Genomic DNA, 23,798 nt, shown 5'->3' on the forward strand with positions numbered 1-23,798 from the left:
ACAATAACATACTGATACGCACAACTGGGTCAAACTCAAAAACATGTTGAGTGAAACAGACTGGACCCAAGAGTATGCACTGTATGCCCTGGCCAGGTACTTGATGGTTAGAGTGTCATCCTGATACGTCAAGGTGTGCGGTCCATCCCTGGTCAGTGCACATACAAGAAGGAACCAATGGATGCATAAATAACAGGAACAGCAAATCTCTCTCTCTGTCCTTCCCCCACTCTCTAAAATCAATTTAAAAAAAAAGAGTATGTACTGTATGATTCTACTTATATAAAGTTTAAGAACAGGAAATTAGTCTATGGTGACAGAAATCACCTGAGGAGATAGGAACTGTTCGGAAGAGGAAATGAAAGAACTTTCTGAGGTGATGGAAATGTTCTATATTGTTGTGATGGCTACAGGAGTATATACATTTATCAGTCATCAAATTGTATACTTAAGATCTTATTATTTCACTATATATAAACTTTACCTAAAAACAAAACACCACACAGCCTCAAATACCATGGGAAAAGTCAAAGGCTAATGGCAAACATGAAAAGAGACAATGGTCTTAATTTATAAGAGGTATCATAAATCAATAAGAAATAACTTAATAGAAAAGTGAACAATGGTCAAGGAGTTTCATAGGAAGATAAAAGAAGTGTTTAACAAACTATAAATGATGCCAAAATGTATTCCCAATTAAAGAAATATAAGTTAAATAAATATAATTTTCCATCAATCAGATGGAAAAATTTTAAAGTTTGATAATATCCAGCATTGGTGAGGTGGTAAGGAAACTTTCATGCTCATATGGGAAAATTCAATTGGTGCAATCTGTAGCAGTTTGTACCATATTTACATTGCAATTTAATTTTAGCAAAAACATTTGAATTTTTGAGTTTTATTCTTTTAATTTTACATTCATTCTATATATTTGTTTTTCTTTATAATTGCATATAAGACTTTATTATAAAAGCATATTCTTAGCTTTTTGAATATTTATGTAACTTTTTAAAATGGGTACTTGCTAGTGAGGAGCCCCAAAAGCTGGGTTAAGGCTTATTCTAATGTCAGTAATTTGCTCCCAAAACAGTAATTTGGGCACTTTTGACAGCATTATTTGGGTACAGTGAGTCAGTATTACCAAATGGAATCTTAAAGAAAAGTAAGAAAATGGCTTGTTGGCTCTTAGAGGGGGAGATTATTTAAAAATGAAAATAAAATACAAAAGCAAAACACTAAGGTAGGGGATGGGGGAAAAGGAAGCCTGCATGATGCACTTATTTGTAAAAGTCAGAGTGGGAAATGGGTTGAAACTTTAAATGGTTAAAATAGATTCTCAAAATATTAAAAGCAAGCATCCCATTTCTCAATCTATGTTTCAGAACTTTTGAACTTTATTGATAAACGTCCATTTAAATAAAATTTTGGCCAGATAAATCCTAAATATTTGTCTTGTAATAATGCTCATGGAAAGGATTAAATAATTAAATCTGTGACCAATTTATAGTTTGAAAAATTTCATGTCACGTATTTTACCTGTCCACAAGTAGAGAATCACTTGTTACAATTAAAATATCCAGGCAATCTTCCACTTCCTTGTTAAAGTCCCTTGTCTGTACTAGACTCATCAGCAAACAGAGTTTGAGCAAATTGTAAGTCCCAGGAGGAACAATGTGTGATGCAAAGGTACTGGTAAGTATTGCTGTAAACTTCCAGCATGAACAGGCAGTCAAAGAGAGGAGACACCTGAAATTGTCGCTAATTCCTGAAGGAACTGAAAGTAAATAATAACACATACATTAAAAGGGGTTTGAAAACAAACAAAAAAGGACATTATAGATACCTAATTCTATTTATCTAAAATATTATCAAAATACAGTTCTTTTAATGATGCCATATTCAAATTCCTATAATGATACTAAATTATGATTGGAGGTGACTCTGGTCTGTCATTGTATCACAGCAAACGTGATAAAAGGAAGCAGTCACCCAAGTGTCCATGTAGACTGACTGTGGGTTGCAAACAAATCCCTCTTTTAAGACCTATGTGAGCAAAGCCACATCACAGAGCTCCTGTATTGTAATGTTTGCTTTTTTATTTCTATGTTTGAAATAATATTACCTGGAGGGCTAAAAAGCAGAATGGGAAATATTTGACTGTTGCTGTTAAAACGAAAGATTCCTACTTTACTACTTTGAAAGCATTATACTGTACTACACAGTAACAGTCTAGAACTCCACTCCCTCTGTCCAACTCCTGAAAGGAATGAGTGATTTGATCAAATCGGTCAGTTTGGGAGGAACAGCTATGCATGTATAACCCAGTCCCTTTCTCCTTCCTCTTGGGCTCCCATCATAGAGCACTGATTTCTTCTACTCACACATGCTCATGGACCAAGGAAGGCCTACCTTAGTGTAGCTCTTGCCACATCGGTGTGGTTAAATCTGCCTAATTCGGGAGTTCAGCATGAGAAAGCAGTTTTCCACCTACATATAAGCCATGTTCTGCTACCAAATCAATATATCTTGAAACATCTCATAGCAGAAGATATTTAAAAGATCACTAAAATGTCTATTGTTCATTAGTGCTTTTCTTTATTCAGTATTTTTATTGTTAAGAAGCACTCTCTTCAAGATAAGTAGAGGTATCTAGAATCCAAAGTTGAATTTAAATACTTGCATTTAAATTCAACTTGAATTTAAATACTTGCATTTAAATTCAACTTGGACCTCTATTATTGCAGATGGTTATGTAGGAATTCTTTAAAAAATCTAACTCTATTCAAGATTTAACTAGACTTTCTTACATTTAAATATTTGTGTGCCAAGTTAAAAGAATAGGTCTGCTCTCCACTTTTGTTTACATAATGCTTAATTATGTTTGAGTTGTTAAATAAATAATAAGTTGTCAGTAATAAAGGTGATATTTGCCTTTCTATTTTGTCTTATGTCTCAGTTGGTCCAGAACTCAGATGAGGAGAAGGATACTATTTTATTGGGCTCTCTTTCTCAGTTCACAAGCTAAGATCTAGCTAAGCATAGAAAATAAAGGGTAGGTAGAAAAACCTTTTGACTAATCTTTAATTCTTGGTACCCTGAAACATTTTTCTCATTGCTAATTATTAAAATAATAATAATAAGGTTTAGCAAAAAAGAAAAAGAAAAGGATTTCCTGTGGACAAGGTTCTACATTATCCCATTTTTTTCCTTCATAGAATTTATTACCTGAAATTGTCTTATTGATTAGTTTACTATCACCTGATTTCAGAGTAGGAACTTTAACTGTCCTGAGCACTGTATCCTTAGCTCTTAGAAGAGTGCCCAGCACATAGGCAGCCAATACTTATTTCCTAAGCAAATAGATTTAAATTTAAGTATTTGTTAGTATATATACTATATATTTTCCTTACCTTTTGGATTGCAAACAGTGATGCTATTTGCCTCTATACAGACAGAAGTTTGTAAAGTTTTTACACAGGTTGGAATTCCAATAATTTTATACTCATTTCCTATATTCATTTTATTCACTGATTCATCTAAAATTATTAAATACAAAAGAAAAGTGTTCACTAAATGAAAACTTATACATGATCATTGGTTCAAAGATCTTGAATAGTAGCCATTCAGTAATTGCATTATTTGTAAAGTATTTACTTTTACTTAGTGTGATATCCATGCAGGATGACAGTAATGTAAATTGAGGCAATTTTATTGCTGATAAATTTTGATACTTATAGGCAATAATGAGTTAACTTCAAGGAGCAGGTGACATAACAACTAGGTAGTCTCCTACATAGTCAAAACAAAACACAACATCATTCTATTTAAGATGAAATATTCTTGCATTAAATGATAAGGAATGTTAATAAACATGGTCTTATAATATTTTATTTGGGAATAAAATAATTTTAAAAGGTATTACTACTGTCTACAATATAGGCAAGGTACTTTGATATACAATACCCAATTGTAAACTAAAAAATAGGTATTGTCATACCCACTTTATATATGAAGAAATTGAGAGGGTAAGTGACTTGCACACGGCTAAATAATTAAATACCGAAACTGAAATTCACATCTAGGTCTGCCTAGTTCCAAAGTCTACCATCTTGCACTATACAAGGTTTCTCTCTCATACCTACATATTGGGCAAAGCTTTTGTACAAGTTCAAATCTCATTTAAAAAGACCATACACCAAAAGTCTTGATCCTCCATTACACAGTTAGAAGTTGGGTAGTTGTAAAGCTATGCAAAAAAGGTTTAAAAGGAGATTAACTTCTTTCTGTTCTGAAGAAAATCAGTGATCTCCATTTTTAATTCTTTTTTTAAAAGATTTTTTTAGACAGAGCAGAAGGGAGAGAGAGAGGGAGAGAAACATCAATGTTTGGTTGCCTCTCGAATGCCCCCCACTAGGGACCCAACCCACAACCCAGGTACATGCCCTAACTGGGAATTGAATCAGACACCCTCTGGTTCACAGGCCGGTGCTCAATCCACTGAGCCAAATCAGCCAGGGCTCTGTCTTTAATTCTTTTCTCTTCTCTCTTGCACTTTTTTTTTTAAGCTCCAGAGACCATACTGATGTACCCTGTAGACTTGGAAGGGAAGAATCAGGCTCAAGAATTGAGACAATAAAAACCTAAAACCAACCAACCAAACTAACAAAAAACAACTAAATGACACAGAATGAATTACAAAGGGAAAATAAAAATGAATAGTTTTTCAACTGTGCCATGGGATCTTAGAGTTTGACAGATATATCCTGGAAAGGTCAAGAGGAAGGCAAGAAGTCTGGGAAATCTGGTTATTTCTTCTGATCTGAACCCCAAAGGGTCTGCTTTTATTCATTTAATTTTTTAAAATGTATTTGTGTTCTACCAAGAGTTTATTTGAAGAAAGGGTTTTCTACTAAAATATAAGTTGGATAGCCACTTATATTCATATATTGTAATATATGGTTTGTATATAGTATATAATAGAATAAAATAGTTAAAAGCATATATTTTGAAACTGGAATGCCCGAGTGTGAATCATGACTGTGCCATGTACTAGTTATATGACCTTTGACAAATTATTAACTTCACTGTGTCTGTTTCCACACTGTAAAATGAAAATAACAATAGAACCTATTGATAGGGTTGCTGTGACTAAATGAGTTAATATCTTAAGAGTGCCAGGCATACAGTAAACTGCTATATAAAAATTACATATTATCATCTAGGCTTACATACCTGCCTCATCCTTGACCGGTCATGGCAAAGAGTTCTTGTTTGAGTCTCTACTTTCCTAACTCTTACATTTCCTATAGATAGTTGACATCCAAGATCCCTCTTTCGGAACAGTTTAATTCCTCCACCTTTAGCCCAAGAAAATAGGCTGACCATCTGGTCATTTTCACAGTTCTGGCTTCTCACCTCTTCCCTGGGTGATTGACACTGATAATAATTTCCTCCTTCATGGCAGATGCTGCCATGCAGTTCTCAACAGTTAATCATATGTCAATGCTCATGCATTTATTTAACAAACATTTATTGAGTCTTTACTATGTGTAGTTAAAAATCTAAGACCCTTCCCTCATGAAGTCTATATTCTAAAACAATAAGTACAACACTTTCAGAGCACACATGCATAGAATAATGGGAGATTGTTACCATAAATAATCATGACTTTGAGACTTAGCACAGTGATTGGGACATAGCAGGTCTTATTATCTTTTAAAATAAATGTTGTATGACTAAATGAATAACTGCCACATAGCTAAATATAACTCTAAAATACTTGAGTAAAATGACCTATCATTCTTTTTTTTATTTTTTATTTTTTTAAAATTTTTATTGTTATTCAATTACAGTTGTATGCCTTTTCTCCCCTTCCCTCCCCCCCACCCCAGCTGAACCCACCTCCCTGCCCCACCCCCACCATCCCCCCCGATTTTGTCCATGTGTCCTTTATAATAGTTCCTGCAATCCCCTCTTCCCACTGTCCCCACCCGACTTCCCCCTGGCCACTGCTAGACTGTTCCCAACCACAACTGACCTATCATTCTTAAGTTACAGCAGTCCACCTTATCTGTGGGGAGATATGTAGCAGTGGATGCCTGAAAGTGCAGATAGTACCAAACTCTATACACAGTCTGGCACAAAATAACACCCATTTTTATTACAAAATCTTTTATTGCAAAATCATAAGCCTGTAATTCTGTAACATAACAATATCACACTCAAGCAATCCATATGACATTTTAGGTGAAATGTTCAAATTAAAATTATTATACTCATATATATTACTACCCTACCAACCACACTCAAGCAGGCCTTACTTCTGCCAGAACCCATATATACTGTTTTTTCTATACATACATGGATACGATGAAATTTAATTGATAAATTATTCACAGTAAGAGATGAACACCAATAACTAATAATAAACTAGAACAATTATAACAATATATATAAAAGAAGTGAATGTGGCATTATTATGTAAAAAAATTACTTAAACACAAGCACTGCAATACTTTGACAGTCGATATGATAATCTAGATGGCTAGTAAGTAACACACAGGCAGGGAGTGTGTACAACATGGAGACACTGGACAAAAGCATGATTCACTTCCCAGGATATTTCATCACGCTACTCAGAATGGTGTGTAATTTAAAACTTATACATTGTTTACTTCTGGAATTTTCCATTTAATGTTTAAGGACCATGATGGACCATGGGTAACTGAAAGTGTGGAAAGTAAAACTATGGATAAAGGGGAACTACTGTATAATATAAAAACATAAGTAAGTCAATTACATATTTTACATATTTTATAGCAATTTGCTTTTAGTTCAAACAGAACTTACCTCTTAGGAAAATTGTAAGAGATTGAAACCTAAATGGCTGATTGTTAGAATATCCTTGAAAAGCATGAAGTGCCTTTGTAGTAATTATTTCAACTATCTGTTTATCTTAAGGCAAAGAGCAAAAAATGTTATTAGAATACCTGTTCAACTTCATTTCCACATTAAAATATCAGACACTACTTTTTTTTTCAGACACTACTTTTAAAACTGAAATGAAAATGTAAATGCATTTTTACCACCAAGTACTCTAAATTTTCTGTCTTCTTGAAGTGGAGATGAACACAGATTACACAAAAAGTCATTTCTTACTGTTGCAGATTCTGTAGCACCAGGCACATGCACTCTTATATACTGAAATCCTGAAAAAACAAAACAGATGTAAGCTAAATTTCCTTTTGGATTTAGCTATCCATTTTCAATCCTTTAAAATTAATCTAATTCAAAGTATAGTTAATTCAATTTTGTGTGTGGGTTCAGAGCAGTTCAATTAATATTTATTGCATGGCTATTTCTTGCCAAACACTGTGCTAAGGCACTGATAATATGGATACTTAAACACACAATTTCAATAGGCAGCAATAAGGAAACAGATAATTTCAGTATGCAGTATTTATTTACAGAGTGTTCAGAGAGAAGAGAGGAGGAGCATCCAACCCAGTGAGAGGTGGAGATGAATGGAGATGTCCTGGAGAAAGACCAAAGTGAAGTTAAGCCAAAGGGCTGAAAGAGGATATTACATGGAGTGGAAACAGCATGAACAAACTTTCACAAAACAATCTGAGAAAAACAAGTACATCAGTGATACAAGAGTATCTGCTACATTGGTGGGAGAAGAGAGGGAAAAATGCATTTAACTTAGAAACATTAGAAGACACCAAATTTTCTAACATTCTTTTTACTCTGAATATTTTATAACTAATTATAAACATGATTTAGGATTAAACAATACATTGCTTAATGTTCTGATTTCACATTTTATTATTTACCTTTTGAAAGAGGGCATGAGTCATCTGAACAGAGAAATCTAGCACCTTGTGTATACTTGGTTACAGTTGTCATTGCGATCACAATTCCTTGCATCATATAAAATCTTTGAGATGTATAATCAAACGGGAACTCACAAAAATTAAGACTATAACTTGGCAGAGGAGGTAAATGTGTTAACTTCAGCACTATATTAATCTAATAAGAACATAAACATGGTATTAATAAAAACTGCAGATCCAATTGGACTTACATTACAATATATATTTGTAGGGTAAATCAAGCAAATGATTTGTAAAAATTTTATGCAAAAAGAGATTTAAATATACAATTAAAGGTTCAAACCCCTTATAATCTTACATTTTAATTGAAAATATTATTTTTCTTAAAAATACACATTTCCTGAAAAGACAAAAAACAATGACAACCCAATAGCAAGGAACACTTCTACTGCTCAGATTGTGATGCTAACTATAATTTTCCAGTAAAAGCAAACAAGGCTCCTTAAGGGAAATGGCTCATTCCAGGTGTGGGGCACAAAATATACCAGATGGACCTGGTACATCTCCTTGTGCCAGAAACCAAGGGAGCTATAGAAAACTAATGGGATGGGTCCAAGTGAGACAGGAGCAAACTTTAAGGGCACTCCCAATGACCAAAGGTAGGGTAATAAAAGCATCAAAAAGAATGAAAAATTCATTAAAATGCATCAGATATATTTAAAAATTCATGAGTTCCTCATAGTTTTTTTAAAGAAAAAACAAAAACATAAAACGTTAATTGGTTATCATTAGAAGCTAGATTTCAACTCATTACTCTTTGAAAATTTATAAATGGAATCAATCAAACATTTATTCTGCCTTTCTTACAAAAATTCTATTTCAGGGTAATCAAATGGTGAAAGAAACGTCTCTTACAGAATAATTTCAGCTATTAAATTCCAAAAGGACGCCAAAGTTTAAAAAACCCCCACAATTTTGCAACTTCTAATGAAATAATAAGGTATAGGCAATGATCATCAATGGCTGCAAAAACCTTTAGGTGAAAGGTAACAGGAGACTATATTGGAGGGATTTGGAGACATCCCCTGAACCCACTGATCCACCGTGGCACTGCTATCATTGGGACAACAGATAGTATAGTTCTCATACTGTAGTGCAACATGAAATACATGAAACTATCATGTGTTGTTGTCAAAATGAGTTGAATCGGAATCTAAGCAAGTCTTTAGAGCCAACGTCTATGTTATGGAACATGGAGTATAGAGGAATAAATTAAATACCACAAGAACATAATCAGACAAATCCAGATTGAGGCATTTTACAGAATAATTAACTAGTTTCTTCAAAAAATCAATGATATAAAAAGGGATGGGGAAGACAATGGCTCTAGATTAAAAGAGCCTTAGTGAGATATGAGAACCAATTATAATGTATAAACCTTGTTTTGACCCTGATTTGAACAAATTCACTGTGAGACATTCTTGAGGCCCCAAATGGTAAATTTAATATGGACTGGATATTATAATGATCAAAGAATTATTATTATTATTGTAAGGGGTGATAATGGCATTGTGATTATATAAGAAAAATGTCCAAAATTTTTACAGTTGACACTAAAGTATGTAGGGGTGAAATAACAGAATATCTAGGTTTGTTTTAAAATATTTCAGAAAAATATTGATAATGCAGGCATGGCAAAATATTGTAAACTATTAAATCAGTGATAGATATATGGAGGTTTGTTGTATTAGTCTCTTTATTTTGGCATATGTTTGAAGTTGTTTATTTTCAAAATGTTTAATGTTATAAGTGCTAATACAGGAAGCAAAGAAGCATATGTAAGATATTCCATTGAACTTTGAAAAATGTATTTTAATTAAAAAATATAAAAATATTTGAGTCATCTTAAAAGTATTGTACATTATTTTTTTTGTTAAACTATAACTTACTTGAGTTTCAGTCTGTAATTGTCCAATTAATGAGAGAGTCTTAACAGCAGTAAAACAGACCTGTGATTTCAAATAAACACAAAAGTTACCAAAAATTTCATGAGGCATAAAATTATTTCTTTCTTTAACTTACTGATTGAAAAACTTGAGCAGCTTTTAAAGGCTGATGTAAAATGTGATTTCCAAGTTCAGCATCTAATTCAACAACATCAGAGGGATTTATTAAAATATCGAATCGATAGACAGCATAACTTTGTTTGGAATCTGTAAAAATACACAAATATAAAATTGAGGATAGTTATATGTGGGTATTTATTTTAAAGTTTCTAAAATAAAGTCTCCTTTGCTGAACATACCATTGTAGTGCTTGCAATCATTTATAAACTTTTGGAGCCCTCCACTTCTGTCGAGATAGATAAGTGCTGCCTCTTTCATTTTTAGATTTGCCATTTTCTTCTAGTTAATTATTTTTCTTTGTTATTAATGGATTAAATCGCAGTAGCTGGTAAAGACAACAGATGATGAAACTCAGAAAAGATGAGAACACCTAGATATAAAATAAATTAAAATGTATGTTTGAAGATCTCTAGTAAAACTTTACAAGCTAGGAGTAAAATGATTAAGATCGGGTCCTGTTTTCAAGGAGTGGTCAATTTATTGGGCATTTACACTATTTATTGCACACTCGGCACTCAGGATACAGATGAGTAAAATACGGTCCCTATTGTTCAGAAAGAGTACAGTGAGAGAAGACAGATATGTACAAAAGTATATATCTGACATTTGGTAGATGAGTCAGATTTTACTGATTGGAGGAGAGGTGAAGAAGAGAGGAGACAGTTGTCCAGAGATAGGGGTAACCTTCCCATTCCCCTGTTTTCAGATGTGCACTGCTGAATCCACACCCCTACTCCTTGGAGTTCGGGCCACTGGCTGAGACTGTCCTTTTTGCTGTTATATAGCGGGGAAACGTCAGCGTCCACTTCTTGTGGCCATAAGTTCGTACAATAATCCAAGGGTACGCTGTGTTCAGGACACGACATCTGTGCTTCGTTAGGACACATCTCCGGGGCTGAAGGAAGGGAGGCTACCGAGAATGAAATGAGTGGGTGAGGCTCAGCCAGATTATGAAAGCTTATTGGCAAAGACAAAGAGAAGCCTCGAACGTCTTCAACAGGGAGTAATGTAATACGGTCAGGTTTTCATTTTGGAAACCAGTGCCCGCCGTGCGCGTGGAAACCGGCTTGCGGGAGGGGAGGGGCAGACGATCGGTTCCTCGCACTGAAGCAGCGCCGAGAGCGGCGGTCCGGTCGAGGGCACGAGGAACGGCGTGGAACGGGGGATGGGTTCCGGGGTTCCGGACTGTTCAGAGTTCCCTCACACCGAGCCTGGTGACCAGCCCGGAGGGGAGTTTTCGGCACGGCTGTGTGTGGGTGCTGCTGCTGTAAAGGAAATCCCGAACCTCGGCAGGAGTAGGAAACGCTACGGTGAAGTTCACTGGAGATTTCCTGACTCTGACGGGCACTAGGGAGACCTGATTCCGTGGCTTAAAAAAAGGCTAGAGATAAAGCTCTGGGTACCACCTGTGTAACGCGGGGATCCTGGCCATGGACGGGGAAGCGGGACGAAGCCCGCGGAAAGCAATAAATAAGCGAACGAGGTTAAAATTCTATCCTTCTCACAGTCTAAAAAACTCGAGTATCCGTTCACTCGCAAAAGGAGCGGGGCCCCCGTGTCTTCACTCCTGGCGGCGTCAGCAGGAAAGCACCTCACAACCAAAGTGGAGGAAAGCGAACCCAGCGTCACAGCCTGGGGTCCGGGACCTCTGCCACCCGCACCGCCAACCTCCCGGACTGCGGACCCCGGACCACCACCAGTTCCGGGACCCACCGAGCTTCGCCACAGTCGCGCGGCCCAGAGCCTGCGACCGCGGAGCCCCTAGAGCGCATGCGCGCACCTTCCGGCCGTTGCCCGCGGCGCCCGGGCTGCGGGGCCGCGCCTCCCAGTCAGCAGGGCAACGAGACCCCGAGGCGCTTCACCCACTTCGGTCACTCCCGCTCCCTCCCTGCAAAGCAAAGCAGGGATTAAAAAAAAAAACACAAAACCCCCAAACCCCACCATTGATAGTCGTGGTCGTCACAGGCTAATCGTGCCCAAGTTTGTTCAAAAGACTTAAGGCCCTGGCCGGGTGGCCCAGTTGGCTGGAGCGTCCTTGAGACACCAGAAAGTTGCCGTTCAATCCTGGCTGCGTACTCGAAACAACGGCTCCATGTTTCTCTATCACCCCGAAGTCCGTCTGTCTGTCTCTCTCAAATCAGTAAACACACTCTGATGACTAAAAACTTGTCTGGTGGGAATGCAAATACTGCCGTTAACTTGGAAACCAGTCTGGGACTACCTTAAATGACTAAACAGTTACTTATGACCCAACAAATCCAAGCCACATGTTATACATTATACATCGAATTTCAAACACATGTTCACACAAAAATTTGTACATGAATGCTCATCGTGTTATTATTAGCCAAAAAGTGGATAAGATGTGGTATATCCAATACTGCAGTTATTTGGCCATAAAAAGGGATGACGTACTAATACACGCTACGAAACCGATGAGCCTTGAAAACACTATGCAAAGCGAAATAAGCCAAATATTGTATGATGCCGTTTCTATGAAGTGTCGGGAATAGGCAAATCTGTACAGAGAGAAGGTAGTCTTCCTCATATAGATCTTGCACATTTTGTTAGGACTTCTACTTATGGGGGGGGTGACTAATGTAAATGGTGTTTTTAATTTCAAATTTCACTTTATTGCCGGTATATAAGAAAGTTACTTTTGTGTATTAACCTCATATCATGCAATCTTTCTATAATCACTTATTAGTTCCAGAAATTTTTTAAGTTCTAGTGGACTTTCTACAAAGATATTCCTGTCATCTGTAAACAAGAACAGTTTATTTGATTTGGTATCTAAGAGAAGCATGCTGCTAGGAGATACCTTACTAAAGTAAATTTAGTGTTAGAATTTAACATGAATGTATCATTAACAAAGCAAATTGTTAGCTGCATTATTACTATCATTGAGGCATAAGAAAAAAATTCAACACAGCAAGGCTATATTAACTACTATCTGGGAAGAACTGAAAAGAAAAAATCCAACAGGGGATCAAATTTGACCATTTGAGTAGGTGTTTCCCTGTGTATAAGCCTCTGGATTCCTTGAGTTAAAAAAACATAAAAACACTAAAATACGGACAACACATGGTAGACTTTCTCACAGAGATTTAACTAATATTGAAGTAGAAATGTATTCCCTAATAAAGTGAAAATGATGAAAATGTATTAGAAAAATGACGAATCAATGACATATTTTCCTGCAAAAAAGAATTTACAGCAACAACTCCCAAGTCATGTTTGCATGCAAGGTTTCTAAAATCACTGTATCTGGTTCTTTCAGTAAGTGGGGTTGTGTAGTGATGTCATTCTTTGTTTTACACTATTCCCTCAATATGCATATGTGATCTATCATTTTCAGGTCATTATATAAAAATAACTTTTTAGTACAGGACCCTTTGATTGGCTACTTATTGCTCTAAATATCATGCTGAACTTATACTTCTCTATTGGCTTTTTTCTTTGTGTAACATTGCTTTAAATTATTCTCCACTACCTTGAGTTTGAATAACTAAAAAGTTACATTTTGAGAGAGCTATATCTCTTTCTGACTTAATTACCTCTGTAAAAATGGGTATAATGTAAAGAAATAGTAAAATGAGAAATATTTTTTATGTAGGAAATCTTTCACTCACTAAGGAATATGTTAAAAGGATTACAAATGGATGATTATACAATATTGGTAAAACACCAAAAATGCTAAGTAAATTATATAAATCTGCAAATGGCCCTGGCTTGGTAGCTCAATTGGTTAGAGAGTTGCCCTGAACACCAAAAAGTTGCAGTTCGATCTCCAGTTGTGGCATGTACTGGAGGCAACCAATTGAGGTTTCTCTCTCACATTGATGGTACTCTCTCCCTTTCTCTCTTTCTAGAAATGATACAACATATCTTCGAGTGGCAATTAAAAAAACCCTCCAATTGAAATGGTCTCAGGGACCTTAGAGCAATTTCTCTTAGTATTAGGTGAGTAAAGGAGAACAAAGTGGAAGTAAAGAAAGCCATTCTTTTTATAGCAGGGAATTTTTTTGAGCATCTGAACAAAGCCGTGGAGCACACGCTGCCCTAAGTCGATTTCATTTACACAGAAAACTGGGCATATCACGTCAGGTATTCAAGCCACCTGAAACTCACCTATGTACACTTTAGGGTTTCATATAAATGAACAGTCACCTTGGAATATGGAATAATCTAGTAATTTTTACATGTGTTCAAATATTTAGTTAAAATTTTACTTGTCTTCTTCACATACACACACATATACATATAAACTTCATTTTGTAATGACTGCTGTAATCACTACCAATTTTAATTTAAAATAATGACAGGCATTAGAAGATAATTAATCTTTTTGCTACTTTTATTGTACTATGTAAGATTTGTATTTTTTGAGATAAAAACATCAACATTCTATTTTAAATTTATTCTTAAAAATATACAATATTGCACTTTAATTTTTGGCAGTTTAAGGAGTGGCTGAGTAAAAAATATCATACAAGAAACTAGTTTTTATTTGCTTTATATTAAGCAAAGAGCTTTTGTAAAAGCAGAACTTAACAGTAGTGCCAAATAAACTAAATATTTATAGTGTTGCTATTAAAGCCTCACCTCTACAGGAAGATTCAGTTTATTGAATGCAAATATTACAAATCAAAGAAAAGCACACCTCTTGCTCCATTCTGCTGAACATTTTTAAGCCAAAGGGTATTGGTGCGAAATGCTTTTTAATTTCTTTCTGAAGAGAAAATACATGGAAAGAATGCTTGTTTCTGAACCATCTAACCTGGGTCACTTAGCTCTTACAATGTTTCCCTACATGACTTGAAAAATCTCTGAACTAAAAATCAGAATTCCAAGATAAGCATTCGTTTTTGTTTTTTTTTTTTTAGTTTTTCTGTAGGTATTTTCTTTTACAAGTACACAAGTTAGTTGGTTTTTAGTATGATTTCATGGTCAATATTAGTATATTTTCTAATATACATAGGACTAGCCAGGCATCTGTCTGAATTATTTTTAACTTCTGTTACATTGTAGTGAAACTGTATACATTTATGTTGATCTAGCATTTGCTATTCTACTTTAAAATTCCCAATTAGGTAAATACTCTAGAAAGCTCAGTATTTTTCACTTATCAAGCAATTAGGGAGACAGTTTTGAAAAGCTACTTGCAAAACTAAATACCAAGATTCAGACTTACTTAATAGTATGTTAAACATTCAAAAGACCAAAAAAGAACATAAATAGAATGTATTTGTGATATAAACACGACACAGAGACATTCATTTTGGCACCACCTTACAAAAAACCCCAGCAGTACTTTATTACCCGTCAGATCTTTGGGAATATTTCAAATGTCAACTATTAAACATTTACTTTTACTCCAGAGGAAAAATAATTCAAAAATTTAAATTGGTACTTCAAAAGCAAAGGATTTCCTTTTGTTACTTTGTAATTTGATCTGCAGAATGAACAGTTATTCAAAGTGTTAAGCAGCAGCCAGTGTGTTAACTTTGCTCTTACATTTCAATCCCACCAAGAACTGATTATGGCAAGCAGTGATTTACTAGAGACAGATATGGTTTCTTCTTAAGCAACCATGACCAATTGCATAGTTCTGATCAGAGGACAAAGGTCAAAGTGGAGTTACAAAGGCATTAATATATGTTAACTGAACTGAAATAGACCATTGAAAATCTATCTTGGGTAGATGTTAGTGTAAACTTAGAGGGAAAAAACAGTCATTAGCAAAAAAGTTTTCTTTAAAAATAGGTTAATGCTAAGAACAATAGCTTTTAAAATTTCTGTTTAAAAATAAGCTTAATAAACAAGAATACAAATTTTAATTCAAAACTTAGCTCTTTGAAATGCCCTATTCTCTTGCATACAGCAGAAAATACATTTTTCATAGTTGTTAATATTACATGTAAAAATGAGGCACTAGTTTTACATATTTGAAGATATTCACACAAACAGGAGTTTCAGTCCTATCTGTACGTAGGCTGATATTTGCTCAATTGGGTTTTCGGCAGCAAAATATTCACGAAAATAAGTCTTCCGAAGGAGGAGCATAAGAGAAACCAACGAATGCATCATCAGCCTCCAGTACGCTGGCGTTCACTATAGAATAGTCAGAAGACACACACACAGAATATGGAACCGTTTCTTCTGTAAATGCAGCATCGAAGTTCCGAATGTCATCTGGTCCTGCCTAAAACATCAAAAGAATACTATTATTCATCTTCGCTTTTTTCATTAATTTAGCTCTTTATTAGAAACCCTTTATGAATTTGTATATTTATTCCTGGCAAGTTCAGATATATTGTTACTTCATCATGCTTTGAAACATTTTCTGCTTTTATTAGGTGAGGTCTTTCTAACAGGTAAGGTTCTTGTTGTTGGCTGAGGGGAGGAGAGAGAAGGGTGAGGAATGCTAGCATAATAGAGTCCTCACCCATATTGATTTGCATCTCAGTCCCTGCAACTTACCTCCTTTCTCTTTACCCATCACCTCTAAGTTTAGAAAAGGGGGTAAGGTAGATTTTCAGGGTAGTATTTTGCATCTGAACTTCCATTAAATGACTTCTCAATTCTGGGTAGATGAAGCCTTTTAATGAAGGAATGAAGGGACTGTGGTAAAACTGTGAAAGTTAACTCTTGTGCCACAGAGGTCATTAAACATTCAGCTATGACACCACCTTTACTTAGCTCTAAAGGCCTAAGGGGACCAGGAAACTGGGGAATGGAGCATGGTCTGCTTAGGTTCAAAGGCAGTGGTTCTTAATCTTTTACAAATCTGATACAAGCAAATGGCCTATGCCTTTCCAATGTATTTACAGATAAAAATTGGTTTACAAATTCAGGTGACTCATGGTTAAAGCCCATCCCTGAAGCTCTAGTTTGCTCTACTCTAAGAGAAAGGGAAGCTTTACAATTTTCAAGTCACTGAACCTAACCAAGGTGAACGGAGAGGGATTCAGAGCAGATATTATAAGCTAAGGATATAGTTAGCCTGGCAGTCTACAAACAGCAGAGCAGAGACCAGAGAAATCCAGAATGGCTGTCCTTCTCTATGAGAAATTCCCCCAGAGAATGAATGCTAGAAATTATATATAAAATGTCATCAAATTCTTACACATAACCCTAGAAAGCATGGGCTATGGAATAAGACCAAGGTTTGAATTCTGGCTGTTAAATTTGCTAGCTATAATTCTTTATACAAACTACCCTATCTCTGTGAGCTTATCTCCTCTTCTGTAAAATAAGAATACTGACACCTACCTGTTAAAATTGTGGGGATTTGGTTCATTAACACATAAAACTCCCAGAATCTGACTTGTAGAAGGTGCTCAGAAAGGATGACAAATGTTTTTTTTACCTGACTTTATAAATATTTTGAGAATGCCCTTATGGTTTATGGCTAGTACTGATAGGGATACTACTATAATTCTTATGTTAAGAGTGAGCGAAGGAAGGCTCTGTCTTCCAAGTAGTCAAACTCTATTTCTGCAACTTGAACTAAACTGTGGGCAAGTTGCTTAATCTTTTCTGTGCCTAAGTTCACTCACCAGTATTATGGGTAAAATTACAGTACTATTTCACAGGGTTAAGTAAAAGGACACAAGTATTGAGAACAGTGAGTGAGAATATCTACTTTATCCTACTACAGCTAACCTTCTCATCTTTGTCAATTTCTTAGGTGAAAAATAGTAACTTGTTAGGATTTTATTTTGCATTTCTTCAATTGTCAGTCAGTTTGACATTTTTTCATATATTTGAGAGCCACCTGTATTTATTTTACTGTAATTTTGTGTCTTTTTTCTATGTTTCTACTAGTTGTTGATTTTTTTTCTCATTGACTTATAAAAATGCTTTATGTACTAAGGGAATTTTCCCCAGTTTGTTCTTTGTAGTCTTTTTTTTCATGCAGACATTTCTAAATTGTATATGGTTAGATTTATCAATTTCTTCTCTTATGGCTTCTCAGTGGTGGGTCTTGCTTTAAAAAGCTTAATTAATTAGTCATAGAAGGGCAGGGATCCAAAGCTGGAGATATCTGACTCTGAAGTCAACATTGTTTCCATTTCCAGTGTTGCTCAGGAGGAGTCCCTAAATCTTTAATGTGCTTAGATGACACATCTATTTGAGAATAACTCAACTCAGTAGGACTCTTGATATAAAGAGAAAAAGACTGATACTGTACCTAGTGGAGTCACTCCTGGATGAGCTACATGAAATCAGTCAATTTACAACTACTGTTACATTTATAGGTGTACAATATCACGCCTATTAATACCAGAGATGAGCTATGCACTGAAGCTTACTTTTAACAAAATATGAGTAGAAACAGAAAAATGAGTAGACTAAATAATACTTTCCTGCTCTAATTTACTAAAAAAAAGTATTTCAAGAGTTTCACAGCAACACCTAAAAACTTTAAATAAAAGTAAAGCAAATTTACCTATGATCCTACAACCCCAAGTTTATCTTGGTTTATATTCTCCTCCAGTCCTTATATGTTATTTTTACTGCTGTAATCATAAGTGACAAAAATGATCATTGTCATGTTTTCATTTAACATTATAAGGATTTTCCAATTGCCTACTTATTTTTATACTTATTATCATTATTGTCATTTATTTAACATGAAATGTCAATAGACCATACAAAAGCATGGAGAGAATAATAACTTTGGAATCAGGCATAGATTTGAATTCTTGTTCTGCTACTTTTTACTCCAGCTATGTGACATCTTTGAATTTCCAATGATAAAACAAGTATTTATAATAAGAATAGTAATAATATTAACTTGGTAGCTTATTTGAGGAATAAGTTACATATTATAATGCATAAAAAGTATATATGCTTATATATATGAAGCTATCAATAGTAACATCATTATTGATCTAATGATTAATAAAATTTCCCTATTGTTATATATTTATTTTGCAAAATTTTCAATATTGTTAATATTGTAAATGGGTCTTTGATGCAGCTTTTCAGCTTTATAACAAAATACTTTTAGGAAGGATGTTTCTACCAGTAGATTTAACAAGTCAAGCATAAACAAAAACATTTTTACAACACTGTCTTACTGTTTTCCAAAAACAATGTAACAATTTACATTACCATTAATAATGTTTGCCTGTACCTGGTTTCACATCAATCTAGAAAAAACTGCATTGGTGTTAAGATATTTGTTGATTTATATGTATGAAAATAATACCTCATAGTTACTGTAATTTTCATCTTTTTTTAAAACCTATTGAACTCATTTCTTTTTTATTCATGCTCAAAGAAACGCTTCACAATTATTATACTGGAAGATATTTTTATCAGTCTAATATAACTATAATCTTTCTGGTCATCTTGAATTTATCAGTTGTACTTGACAACCCTGAGTGACATATTTCACAAATATTTACATACTGATTCAATCTCATTCAGTTTAGATTTTGAGATCTTTGCTACAATTACAATGAACTACAGTTCTACGTTTCACTGTTTTAGAAGGAAGGATTTGGACATATACTTACCACATTAGGATTAAACGGTGGTGGAATCTTCTTTTGTACAAGGTCAGTCCAACTGAGTGATTCAAAAAAGGGATGATTCTGAATTTCAAGCTAGATTAAAGAAATATATGTTTTTTAAAACTAAGGCTTAAGAATATGTATTAAGTACTCACTTAAGTATTTTATGAAGCCAAACCATTAACACTTGGTCCCTCAATAATTCTTCTCAGATACGTATTTATGTTATTCATGTGGGAAAATGGTAGAGCAGAAGGACTACCTGAGCAGGCATGAAAGACTTATATCCTGTTCACTATCACAGTTCTTCGTAAGTAAAATGGAGTTAACATTTCTGCCCTAGATACTTAATGAGTATCTTAATTAATTAATTAATTAATGAGATACTTAATGGACAATATAAAAGTAAGAGTGGAATAAAAAGATGAAAGTACTACACAGATACAAAGAATTATTATTATTATCTGAGTGGAGAAGGCAAACAAGTTACACAGGAGAGATTTATACTGTGAGGCAGAGGTAAAACCAAGACGATGAGCCTTACTCTCTGAGAATATTCCACCCTGGGTTGCTACTATCAAAGTTGGCACAGAACTGATTCCAGCTTTTTTCTCCCTAAAAGATGCTATGAGAGTGTATAAGTAGGAACCGACCTAGTTTGGTGGCTTTAAAAAGCTGCCTTAGAGAAAGTGATGTCTGACCAGAATTCTGAAAGATGAGTAAGAATTAGCTAGACAAAAGAATGCAGTATTTTGTTTGATATAAAACAAAAGACAACAAATGAACAAACAAACAAAACTCATGGACACAGAAAACAGAAGGGTGGTTGCCAGAGGGGAAGGGGGTGGGGGGAGAATGAAGTGGATAAAGGGAGCCTAGCCTTTGGATGGTGAGCACACAATGTAATATACAAATGATGCATTACAGAACTGTACAATATTTGATCTTACACAATCTTATTACCAATGTCACCCCAATACATTTAATAAGAATATTTTAAAGCAGTGTAAGGAAAGAATTATCTAATATATTAAATTTATAGTCACATAAGAGAATATTGATATAGAAAGATAAATCTCCAGGAAAAATGATAAAAACAGGTATAGAACAGAGAATATTGTGCTCTCATTTATGTAAAAAAAACTGGTCAGGAGGGGATGGGAATTTGCTGAGAGGATAAAAAAATAGAAAAAATATTGATAGTAATGACTTCCAGAGAATGAGATAGGGATCTGGGATAGGAGGTTACATTTTCCATGTGTATTCTGAAAAATTATTTGAATTGTTACATGTATTTTCTTTTTAAAATACCAATAAATACATAAATGCAAAAAACAAACAAACAAACAATCAAAAAGAATGATTCTCAGATTTCTGACCTGGGGATCACAGAATGAAGATAGCACAAGTTCAATTTTGAGCATGCTGCGTTTGAGGTATTCTTAAGAAATCCAAGGGGTGGTGATGAACAGTAGATATAATATGAATCCAGAGTTCAGAAGAGAGGTCTAGATTGAAGATAAAAATGTGTGAGACAAAGACAAGTATCGAAAGCCACAGGGAACATAGAGATTGTTCAGGAAGACAGCATGGTAGAAGAAAAGAGGGTTTTAGGACAACCACAAGGAACTGCAACACTTAATAGTCAGGATGAAGAGGAGGTGCTCACACTGGAGATCACAGAGGAGGGCCTAGACATACAGAAAGGAAAGCACAAGATGAGTGTGTGCTCTTGCAGAAGCCTAGGGAACAAAAGAGTGTTAGAAGTTTAAATGCTGCTGAGAATGCAAGCTGAGAAATAAAAGTATTCAGTAATTGTAGTAGCTATTTCGTGGTAAATTGAGAAATGAGACACAACTAGGAAAGGCAGAATGCATATAGACACTTCCAACAAAGTTGGCTATTAAGGGAAAAAAGAGTTACCCTACAGTATCGACTCTACTGGGTTGAGGGTTTTTGGTTTGTTTTAAGAAGCAGGAGACTTGATAATGTTTACTTATTGATTGGAAGGAACTAGAACAAAAGGGAGCAATTATCTGTGAAGAAAAAAGCTTGCACAGGATTCCCTACAAGGGGCTGGGATCCAGCATAGGCAGAAACTGACCTTGTCCACTGTAACAGGAAGAAGGAAAGGACCAGAGCAAGGTGCATGTAGGTCTGCAAATTTGATAGCAGGATGCTGAGTTAGTCCTGCTCTGCTGATTCTATCTTCCCTATAAAATGAAAGGCAAAACCATCTGCTAAAAGTGAAGAAGAAGAAAAGGTATCTGAAAATCTGGAGAGAAGGTCTGAAAGAGTTAATACAGAGTATAGGACAGTAAGCTGGAGAAAGAAGGACAGGGGCACTACCAGGCAGTGGTGAAGCACAGAGAGATTAATGACTACTACTTCATGGTGCTTCCAACACGCCTATGTGATATTGTGATTTATAATATGAAATACATATATATTTGATCTTCATCCAGTTTCTGGCACAGAGCTCTGGAATTTCTTAAGTATGAGAGTAACAGTGGTGTCTCTTCTTAAGTTAGTAAGGTAACTTTTGGACCCCACACAAAGATAGGGGCTGCCAAGAGAGCAATCAAGTGCTTAGAGAGTTAAAACTTGAAGTTCCAACCCTCCCCTACAGACCTTTGGGGAGAGGAAAGAGGCTTAAAGTTGAATCAATAGCCAAAGGCCAGTAACTTAGTCAATTATGACTATGTAAGGAAGCCTCCATAAAAAGCCGAAAGGACCTTTCATTGGTCTTTTATTGGAGAGCTTCCATGTTGGCATACAAGAATGCTTCAGTGTGACATCTTGCCAAACCCTAAGCTCCATGAGGAAGAAGCTCCTTTCTTTGGGACCTTGCCTTATGCATCTCTTTACCTGGCTGTTGATTTATATCTTTTGTAATAAATTGGTAATCTAGTAAGTAAATAGGTTTTCTTGAATTCTGTGAGCTGTTCTAGCACATTAATCGAACCCAAGGAGGGGGTCATGGGAACCTCTGGTTTATAGCCAGTCTGTTGGAAGCACAGGTAACCGCCTGGGCTTGTAACTGGTATGTGAAATGGAGGGCAGTCTTGCGGGGCTGAGCTGTTTACTTGGGGAATCTGCTTCTGTCTCTGAGTAGTGTCAGAATTAACACTATCAACTCTGGTGTCTGAGAAATGCTTGTTGGTGTGGGGAAACCTCCACATATACACACATTGAAACTGGTACCAGAACCTCTTCAGTGTTAATGCTCGTTTCCAGCAGCAAATGCTTTGGAGTAAAAAAACTTAACTAAGTTATATTTACCAAGTTTCCCACCATTGTATTTAGTTTTAATTTGTGTGACAAGTTTCACTTCATAAAGTATTTCCTCCTATTTGATTCTTTTTAAACTGCAATCTGTTTATGAATTAATTTCTGATAGAATCATAGACATCTCCTCCTCCATGTCTCCTTCCCAAAGAACCAAAAAAGGCCTCTTGAGTGGCTATAAACATCTCGCTATAAACACTTAATTAAAAACTATCATCTTACTGGTGTATCCAAAGACTGCTTGTAAGTGTAGACACACAGACACACAAACACACTGAAAGTGGGTCCAGGAGCCCTTTTTCTTTAGCCCAGCTATGGGACTTCTTCAGCAATGTACAGCAGCCCAGAGATGACAGTTTGATTCATCCGTGACTGTGATTTCTGAATTCAATAAAAGGGACGGGGGCAAGGAGGTGTGAAGTATTAGCAAGACTGACTGAAACAAAAGACTGCAGAATCCAAGCTGGACAGAGAACTGTTGACAGAGCCACCTGCTGAACTGGGGAGTGTGGGAGGGGAAAATCAGTAGCAGACAAGTTTTTTATTCACAGCTCAAGTTCAGGACTGATAAACAGCTCCCAAGAATTTTTGAGAAATTTAAATGAACTTAAAAGTGCACGTTCCTCAACAGTTTATGAATACCAACACACTAACGCAGCACTGGTAACTACGCTAGCAATTTAATTACCCTGCTGTTTAAAAGAAAACCCGCAGATTCCATAATTATCTCAAGGAGGTTATCACCAAATTCTCAGAAAAAAGTGATTTAATGTTCAAGGAAAAATGCATTGCCTCATGCAGTCACGTAGCACTTAAATTCTTGTTAAACCACATGACATAGAAGTTCAGGTAATTAAAAAATGTATGCCATAATATTTTTAGAAGAAGGAAGAGGGAAAAAATGCTAATAAATAAAAATCAAAGAAATAATAGAGTGTGAAAGTTGGATGTGACAGGTGGAGAGGAGGGGATCAAATTGTTACAGAGGTCAAGTAAGAGGATGCACGTGCAATTGCTTAAAT

The 23,798-nt window shown here is 35.4% G+C and overlaps 2 protein-coding genes across 14 annotated transcripts in view; both read right to left on the minus strand.

The window, feature by feature from the left end:
* The window catches only part of MCMDC2 (minichromosome maintenance domain containing 2), a 31,974-nt gene extending 21,740 nt beyond the window's left edge, over positions 1–10,234 (minus strand). The window contains exons 1-8 of the mRNA XM_024572228.3: positions 10,141–10,234; positions 9,918–10,048; positions 9,785–9,844; positions 7,836–8,031; positions 7,086–7,208; positions 6,850–6,954; positions 3,411–3,536; positions 1,537–1,774 (exon numbers count right to left, since the gene is read on the minus strand). Of these exons, the coding sequence (XP_024427996.2) occupies positions 1,537–1,774; positions 3,411–3,536; positions 6,850–6,954; positions 7,086–7,208; positions 7,836–8,031; positions 9,785–9,844; positions 9,918–10,048; positions 10,141–10,234 (1,073 nt within the window). The remainder of the gene's footprint in view (positions 1–1,536; positions 1,775–3,410; positions 3,537–6,849; positions 6,955–7,085; positions 7,209–7,835; positions 8,032–9,784; positions 9,845–9,917; positions 10,049–10,140) is intronic.
* Positions 10,235–14,300: 4,066 nt separating this feature from the next.
* SGK3 (serum/glucocorticoid regulated kinase family member 3) overlaps positions 14,301–23,798 on the minus strand; it is a 155,144-nt gene continuing 145,646 nt past the window's right edge. For all 13 annotated transcript variants that reach the window (XM_071222243.1, XM_071222240.1, XM_071222244.1 and 10 more), the window contains 2 exons: positions 19,492–19,581; positions 14,301–16,166 (listed from right to left, as the gene is read on the minus strand). In XM_071222243.1, coding sequence (XP_071078344.1) covers positions 15,996–16,166; positions 19,492–19,581 — 261 coding nt within the window. In that variant the 3' untranslated portion in view covers positions 14,301–15,995. The remainder of the gene's footprint in view (positions 16,167–19,491; positions 19,582–23,798) is intronic.

The sequence above is a fragment of the Desmodus rotundus genome, chromosome 8 (assembly GCF_022682495.2).
Source record: "Desmodus rotundus isolate HL8 chromosome 8, HLdesRot8A.1, whole genome shotgun sequence".
In the NCBI taxonomy this organism is placed as follows: Eukaryota; Metazoa; Chordata; class Mammalia; order Chiroptera; family Phyllostomidae; genus Desmodus; species Desmodus rotundus.